The 9117-nt window shown below is 45.4% G+C and overlaps 1 protein-coding gene across 1 annotated transcript in view; it reads right to left on the bottom strand.

Moving 5' to 3' along the window:
* LOC116693391 (sphingomyelin phosphodiesterase 3-like) overlaps window positions 1–9117 on the bottom strand; it is a 96394-nt gene that overhangs the window by 26250 nt on the left and 61027 nt on the right. Inside the window, exons 2-4 of the mRNA XM_032522333.1 lie at window positions 8117–9101; window positions 5474–5725; window positions 4403–5363 (exon numbers count right to left, since the gene is read on the bottom strand). Of these exons, the coding sequence (XP_032378224.1) occupies window positions 4403–5363; window positions 5474–5725; window positions 8117–8418 (1515 nt within the window). The 5' untranslated portion in view covers window positions 8419–9101. The remainder of the gene's footprint in view (window positions 1–4402; window positions 5364–5473; window positions 5726–8116; window positions 9102–9117) is intronic.

The raw sequence follows: 9117 nt of genomic DNA, 5'->3' as shown, positions 1-9117 counted from the left end.
CCCCCCCCAGAACTGCCACTGCACAGTGTGGCAAATCGTCTCTTGACTAGTATGAAAAAGGACGGGGGGAAGATTTTGTCAATCATGCTGGATTGCGAGACATGTGGGTCTAAATTAGTATTTCCTGGATTTAAGGAGAATCATTCTGTTTTCACATCGTTCGCTTTCCTTCCCTGTCACTTGTCAGTAAAAGCAGCGTGCGTTACCTGCAGTACCTGCCAGCTGGCTGACAGCCAGCTTGTCACGGGGACCTGGAACGACCTCATATACAAGAAGGTGGTAAACAGGGGTGTGAGGCCGGCTTGTAAACTTCAGTCACAGGCAGAAGGGAGACTGTCAGTCAGCATACAAGCTGTGATTGAGTGTGTCTTTATCAGATCAGGTACTGTATAAATAAGGGCATGTATGGACACAAACACATTTTGCACACACATACGGCTACCCGTCATCGGCATCAGGTCACATCAAGCCGGCGGGAACTGGATCTGATCCAGACGCACATCCCGACAGCCATAGTACGTGGCTGATTAATGAACTGACAGACTGTCAACACTCTCATCATGAGGCGGGCGGACGGACACGCAGGCACGCACACACACACACACAAAACCCCAGCTCACTTCATCATTGATTCATTGCACAATGTGTGTATAAGCTCTACACAGTGCACTATTCTCTCTAAGCGTCTTCAATGTTTTTAGAGACGGAGCAGGGAAGCCCTACTACATATTGTAAAATGTTGTTGCATATTAAACAGGGCCAGATGGATGGAAATGGATGTATAGATGATCATGTATTGTTTATACATCATACATGCAGTGTCTCTGAGGACCCCTTGTTGAAGATCTCTGCTCGGAGGAGAACGCTCTGAGTTGACTTATGCATTTGAAAAAGAAGACTGGTAGACATCCCACCACTCTGCATGTAGCCCACATTAGTGCATGAAGCCATCCTACTCCTTAGGCTTGTAACCAGGGTACAAGTCCCCCCACTATGCATTTCATTAACAACACATCACGTCTTGTCATATCTACAGTACATGGGATTTGTGCTGAAAGGGCCTCATGGACTCCATAGTTTACAGGTCATACAGTAGTAAGTCTTGCTTTGCAACACCTTCTTCCACAGCACTGCGGAGGAAGATCTGTCTAGTACACACGGCATTCTGGGATGGGAGAAAAACATGCACTGATTCATTGGCATTTCTTTAAACCAATCCCAATCGTCTTGGGCGGTGCTATGCGCCGTACAGAATAACAGTGTCTCTGTAAAAAACATTGTTTTTGTCGCCATGTTAAATGGGTTTTAGTGTGTGTCTATGCACTTCTACCTGTGTCTATATGCTGTTTGTGTTATGTTTTTCTCATGCCATCAATCTTCCAGCTCTCATAACCTGGAATAATGCTTGTGCCATTTTACTTGAACTCCTCTGTTCTCTGAGCATAAAGTCATCAATTTAAAATTGGAATTAATTACTTCTCTGAAGTTTTCACACTTTGCAAAGTCCTCCAGTGGTCCTGATTGGATCCATTGGCAGGCCGGCCCCGGCCCACGGGCCGTATGTTTAACTCCCCTGTTTTAATCCATCAACCTGCTAGAGACAGCTGATGAAAAGTAGCCCGCAAGACAAACCTAAATCTGGTACATTTACATGATGGACTGGGTACTAGTGTTGATTAATGTGCGTTGTCCCTTTTAAATAAAGAAATCTAAATCTGTCTTCAATCTGGGGAGTCTCCATCTCTGCGGTATTGTGGAAGTAATGCATCAAACAATATTTACTAGGCCTCTAGCACTTATTACATGATGGTCTAATTGTCAATTGTTTTTACATAATGGACAATTCTTTGATTAACCGCAATTAATTGCTAACATTAGTCACAGTTGTAGTCAAGGCGCATGGGGGGGGCGGGGCCAATTGGGGGGGTTCTTCAGCAGGAAGCAAACGTTTGCCATAACAGCACAGAGATCTAATTAATGCAGATAGCTGGGAGGTCATTGTAACTCGGACTCTCCCTCTTTCACGCTGTCTTCCATGCAAGCGCGCGCACACACACACACCACACCCACACCACACACACACCACCCACACACCACACACACACACCACACACACACACACACCCACAAACACACACACACACAACACACAGTATAATAAGTTAATTTAGATAAATAGACTTAATGGACCCCCCAATGATAAATCCGCCTTGCCAAAGTTCCAGATAGCGGCGTCAGAGATGACAAGATGAGCTTTCGGCTGAAAAGGCACCAAGTGGTGATCAGAGCTTGGACACATCTCTGCTGCAGGGAAGGCATTAAACGAGGTCCACAGTGACATTTAGCTCTAATTCAGCTCAGTTGGAAATTAAATGAGATGGGAAAAAAGGATATTTTCCGTCTTTAGATCTACAATCTCATTTGACAGACAGACATTCTGACGTCAAAAACGATTCCAGGAAAACGTTGAGGAGAGAATGTTAAATTGTCTTAATTCTTTAGAGTCATAATCATTGTTCTGCAGTCTTGTCAAAGCTGACACAAAGTAATACTGTCTTAATATAGACTCAGATATTGATCCTGGCATTTCTTAAACTGGTCTTTCAGCAAGAATAATTCTGAAACTACAATGTGAAACAATGACAAAACAACGAAAAAAGATTGTCCGTCTTACAGTTGCTGGAGCGGTAACATTTGTTCATGTATGTAGAATGTGACTGAAAGTGATTTAGGGCCCCTGTGTGTACTATTTGGGGAAAAAACTTCTTGGTCATTCTTTAAAGGTCCCATGACATGGTGCTCTTTGGAGGCTGTTATATAGACCTTAGTGGTCCCCTAATACTGTATCTGAAGTCTCTTTATATAGGCCTTAGTGGTCCCTAATACTGTATCTGAAGTCTCTTTTATATAGACCTTAGTGGTCCCCTAATACTGTATCTGAAGTCTCTTTTATATAGACCTTAGTGGTCCCTAATACTGTGTCTGAAGTCTCTTTATATAGACCTTAGTGGTCCCTAATACTGTGTCTGAAGTCTCTTTTATATAGACCTTAGTGGTCCCTAATACTGTATCTGAAGTCTCTTTATATAGACCTTAGTGGTCCCTAATACTGTATCTGAAGTCTCTTTTATATAGACCTTAGTGGTCCCTAATACTGTATCTGAAGTCTCTTTTATATAGACCTTAGTGGTCCCTAATACTGTATCTGAAGTCTCTTTTATATAGACCTTAGTGGTCCCTAATACTGTATCTGAAGTCTCTTTTATATAGACCTTAGTGGTCCCTAATACTGTATCTGAAGTCTCTTTTATATAGACCTTAGTGGTCCCTAATACTGTATCTGAAGTCTCTTTTATATAGACCTTAGTGGTCCCCTTATACTGCATCTGATTTTTAAGTTATTTGTATGAAACCTTATATGATCCTCATGTGTTTCAAATCCAAATGTTCAGAGCGATGTGTAAAGGCACAATTTGGCTCTATAGCTGAAAACACTTTTTGAAATTCCTCAAATATATTTTGAAAACAAACCTTAACTTATGGTATGCTGTATGAGTTGTGTTTTGCTTCAAATGAGTTTACTAAAGTCTTAGGTTCAGTACTGTAATATATGGTTAAAATAGAAAGAAATTGTCTGAAATGAAATTTTATAATATCGCTTTTTGAGTAGGGGGTTATGTCAAACATGGTACTGGACGCGCCCGCGTGTCTTTTGTCCTCAGAAAGGTTGAAGCAATGGTTTGGCATTGTGGGAAATACACTAATTTGCTTTCTTGCCAAGAGTTAGATAAGAAGACTGACTCAAAATGTGGGCCTAATTTCAAATAGCCTATGGAAGGTTTATTGACCATGAGTTCCAAAAATAAGTGTAAAACTACTCCCAATAAGTTGGTGTTAGTGGCAATAAAGTGGTGTATAAAATAGTAGTGGTTAAAAGAAAAAGTTCCACAAGTCTTGGAAAAACTTGAAAAAAAGACAAAAGACTGTGGACTCTGAGGACAAAAGACGCACTACTCTAAAAGCAATATTACAACATTTTTCTTACATTTACTATTTCTCATTTTAAGCACCAAAACATTTTAGTAAAGGCATGTTTATTCATAAGAACTGTGAGAAAATATTTCTGCTTAAGGGCCAAATTATCTCTTTACACATTGCTCTGAAACCCAATTTGGGCAACACTAACAGAAAGCTGAGTTTGTGATGTGAAACACATGGGGATAAGGTTATATACAACTACCCTTAAAGGAAAATTTGAGAAGAAATCTAAAACTTGGTCTCAAACCTTAAGGGTTAAAAACGTTAAAAAGTGCATTGACCCAGGACAACAACAAGTTGCAACATGACTGGATTTGCACTGTGCAAAAACAAGAAGAAGAGAAGATAGAGAGAAGTTTCTGACCTTGGCAAACAGCGCCCCCTTTGCTGCCAGAGCGTCCTCCCCCCTCCCGTTGGGGTAGCACTCAAAGCGTGCGTCCAGGATGGGGTAGCGGCTGGCCAGCATCAGGCCACTGTTCAGGAACTTGAACCTGGAGCAGCAGCCTTTCCAGCCGTACCGGCCGACGTCGCTCAGCACGTAGGGGAAGTAGCGATGCAACTGGCGCCGCAGTCTAGTCGTCGACCCGTGGTCAAACACTTCCTGCAGAGCCAGGAAATCGAGGTTGGCGGGGAAAAAGGCGGAGATCTCGTGGTCAAACGTCTCGTCTCCGTGGCGGCGTTTTCGCCCAGGGCGTTTGAAGATGGACGTACGAGGGACGTGTGAGAGAGTGTTGTTGGAGGATATCCCCATGTAAGTGTCACCGCCATGGTAACGGGCGAGTGACTCCCTGGAGGCAGTCATGCTGCCCGTGTCTCCCCCTCCCTCCCCAGACCTATGGTTCCCTGTTCTGGCCTCCTCTTCCTGTGGATCTGGTTCCGGGGCGCTGATGCTGATCTGAACCCCTGAGGTGTACAGTGGGCAGCCTGACGATGGTTTTGTCTGGGTCCCGTCCCGATGCATGGGGCAGTCGGGATGGCCCTGGCCACTCTGAGCCCCTGTGGAGTGCATGGGGCAGTTTGGAGCCTCCCCTGAGGTGTGAACGGGACAGTCTGGGGCAGAGCTGCTGGTAGTCCCTGCAGGGTGGAGGGGGCAGTCTGCTGCCGTGTCTCCTCCGTTGAGGTGCAGAGGGCATTCGGACGAGCCCTGGTCTCCTGCGGGGGGGTGAACAGGGCAGTCGGTGGCAACTGAGGGGTGAATAGGGCACTCGGTGAGGGGTTCGGCTTCAGGGTCGGCTGGGCCGTTGGTGGTGTGGGTTTGGTCCGGTCGCTGGTCCAGAGAGGAGGTACGGCGGAACCCTGTGGGAAGGCTGCTGAAGGATGCCGCACTAATGTCCACAACAAAAAGAAAGAAGGAAAGAAAGAAGGAAAAAATATTTTTGTATTGGAAATACATTAGTTAGATTGGTATTCATGAGCAGAGTGATGTGCTGCTCACCTGATGGAAGTGTTGGTGGGGGAGTCGATGTAGATTTTAATCTGTGGCCGGCTGGCCCCGTTGCGGATCCTCTTGCCCACCTCGCGGGCTCTCCGGTGGGTGTTTGACAGGTTGTTGAACCTGGCCAGGGAGTCAGGCAGCAGGCATACGTTGGCACTGCAGAAACAGAAGCTCCTGCCCTGCGGCCTCCACTCCCCGATGCCGACACCCCCCGGGCCAGCCTGGCCCTGCTCGGCCTGCACTTTGTCTGGTCTGCACAAGGTGAGCAACAAAATACTTTTATCAAGTCAGACAGATGCTACGGTTCCACCCATCCTTTTAATACAACATTCTAGCAGCACGGTAGCACTGTACAGCTCCACTTTTTGAACAGCTCTGGTTCCGGAAGTGGTTTTTCCCATTAAATTGGTTCAAGGACTTTCATCCCTCAGATTGGACAGATAGTCTAGCTAGCTGTCTGGATATACCCTGCAGAGATCTGAGGACCAGGTAACCATAGTCCTGAGATTGGACAGATAGTCTAGCTAGAGGTCTGGATTTACCCTGCAGAGATCTGAGGACCAGGTAACCATAGTCCTGAGATTGGACAGATAGTCTAGCTAGCTGTCTGGATTTACCCTGCAGAGATCTGAGGACCAGGTAACCATAGTCCTCAGATTGGACAGATAGTCTAGCTAGCTGTCTGGATTTACCCTGCAGAGATCTGAGGACCAGGTAACCATAGTCCTCAGATTGGACAGATAGTCTAGCTAGCTGTCTGGATTTACCCTGCAGAGATCTGAGGACCAGGTAACCATAGTCCTCAGATTGGACAGATAGTCTAGCTAGCTGTCTGGATTTACCCTGCAGAGATCTGAGGACCAGGTAACCATAGTCATCAGAAATCAGCCGTAGGTTAGAGCGCCAACACAGAGACAGAAGAAGGGGACCGACATCCGGCCGAAAAAAAGACACCCAGTGTTGTGGATCTAGACTCTGTAATGTGACACAACTCCTACTTTATGTATGTGGGTTTACAAGGAGGAGGCCCAACACACTATTGGTATATTCTAGTTATGTCATAGGGATTAACTTTCCGGTTATTTTGAGAAGGTTTATGGATTGCCTATCTATACAGTAAAGTGGGATATTGTCTGCACTAACTTAAAATAATAGTGACTTTTCCAACTGGTTACTTTCTTATCTTCATATCTTTTTCTGTGGTCCATATAACCAAAATGTTCTTTACATTTCATTGTTTTTCTACTCAAATCTGATCCTTATCTCTACTGAGCAGGATCACTGGCTTGTGATGTTAAATTATGAAAAACATTTGGTACTCATAACATTCAATATACCATTAGACCTATCACATTAATTTTGGTCTAGTCTAGTTACTGGAAGCAAACACAGATAACATATGGGAACGCCTGTCACAGTTATGCGTGCCACGAGGAAGTTCCAGGGAGAAAGGGTTGCTCCTTCACCGTGAACAGAGATAAATCCAGTACTTCCAAGTTGTGGTTATGGTGGGTAGCCACTGGGGTGTGTGTTAGGATAACCAGTCACCCGCTGGGATCTAATTTAGCCTGGCAGCAGCTGGAGGCTCAACCAATGAACAAACTCTTTACAGTAGATAATGACTCTATTTTCTGCCTCTTGAAATCTCCAAACCTTGGGAACAACTTGCACTGTAGATTTAAAATGAAGCATGAACTCAATGGTCGATTGCTCAGCTCAAATATATTTAGAAACCCATTTTGATGTATAGTTTAGGAGAAACGAGGACAATGAAATGGATCTGTTTCCAGAACAGCAATGATGGCTCAGTAAATGGTGTGTTTAGCCCAACGCATTCCCATGAACGGATTTGTATGATATCTAAGAAAAGTTATGCACACTAAAACGTATAATATACAAAAACTAGGAGACCACCGTCTGGTCACGTGACATCTGCAACAGAGCACCTTTCTACCGAGCGCCAGTTGCTAGAGAACAGTTTTCATCTCAAGGGGAACTATGCAGTTTGTTTTGGCTTAATTTACCTTAAGTGAACAGTGTCTTAGGCATTGGATTGGTTATAGGACTTTATTTTTATTTTTTTTGCCCCGCCCCCCAAGCACCTGTGAGCGAAAAACCACCCTTACTTTTGGCCTCAGGAAGTATCGTGTGGTTGGGTCTCGCCATGTAACGAATTGCTTCACGGCACTGTGCACATACACAGGAATGACCGAGGGAGGGGTCAGACACAAATAAAGATAGGAGTGTGGGGGGCGGGCTCTATAGAGAAACCTGAAAGGGGGGCTCTATAGAGAAACCAGAAAGGGGGACTCTATAGAGAAACCTGAAGGGAGGGTTCTATAGAGAAACCTGAAGGGGGAGGCTCTTTAGAGAAACCTGTATGGAGGGCTCTATAGAGAAACCAGAAAGGGGGGCTCTCTAGAGAAACCTGAAGGGGGGGCTCTATAGATAAACCTGTATGGAGGGCTCTATAGAGAAACTTGTAGGGGGGGCTCTATAGAGAAACTTGTAGGGGGGGGGCTCTATAGAGAAACCTGTGAGCAAAAAAGTGAAAGAAATCACCAAAACGTCCCTTTAAGCAGAGACGGAGCCATTGCAGTGGCAGAACAAAAGAAGTGTCACTTTACCAAGGTCCAGACTAACCTGCGGTAGGTGAACAGGTATGGCTGGCGGACGGCCTGCAGGGGGGCCCAGATGACGAAGCCCAGCAGGGCGAAGGGCAGCGAGGCGAGGAGGAGGAGCAGGTAAAGGGGCGCTGAGATCACCACACACAGGGTGAGGAAGGAGCAGGGGTCCTGGGAGCGCTGGCGCTTCTCCAGCGAGGTGGCCACGCAGGAGCCCAGGAGCCGGTCCAGGAGCCAGTAGCAGGGGAACACCAGGCTCCATGACAAGCCGTCCAGGAAGTGCAGGCAGGCACTGGAGTAAGGGGAGGTGTGGAGAACCATCTCTATCCTTTTTGCTCTCTCTTTGTCTTCCTCTCTGTCAGGCTCACCTCGCCTTGCAAGCTAGCCTACGCTGTTAGAAAGTCCTTAGAAATATGGGCTAATGTCTGCCGTGTTAATATGAAGGATTTTTCACAGGTTAGTCCGTATTTAGATATGTTTTACGTTAACATTAATGTCTATTGAAATGTACAGAGGATAGACTGTAGATCTACAGCTTTTTCCGTTTTTGGATTTACAGAAATGTTTGTAAACTTAACGGAAAAGTTACCGGTAATTTTCTGCCAGGACATTAACCGTCTTTTTCTTTTTACAGTGCATGTACACAACCACATATGCCACGCAGATCTGTTCCAGAGATTACATCAACAGAAATAAATAAAAAATAGAAATCAGACTCAACTGAGACCCTCCCCCCTTGTTGGAGAGAGGTACACTACATGGTTTGTATGTTTTTTTGTGTGTGTTTTTTATCTTCACAGTCAAGCTTGTCTTAGTATAGCTTTCCCTCCTTCAGTAATTGGACCCTCTACAGGGGGGGTCAAGGAGCACAGTCTGGAGGTAGGGGGTTTCCATGGTGAGAGCTTTTCTGTTGATGATTGATCTACGATTGGGAGGATTCCAACAACCTCGAGAGGGGGCGGCCATCAAACATCACCGTTTCCACTGGACCTGGAGAAAGAGAGCTAATCGATAGAAAGA

This window comes from Etheostoma spectabile, chromosome 8 (assembly GCF_008692095.1).
Source record: "Etheostoma spectabile isolate EspeVRDwgs_2016 chromosome 8, UIUC_Espe_1.0, whole genome shotgun sequence".
Classification (NCBI taxonomy): domain Eukaryota; kingdom Metazoa; phylum Chordata; class Actinopteri; order Perciformes; family Percidae; genus Etheostoma; species Etheostoma spectabile.
Note: the sequence above shows the minus strand (reverse complement) of the source record. Positions and strands in the feature narration are given on the sequence as shown.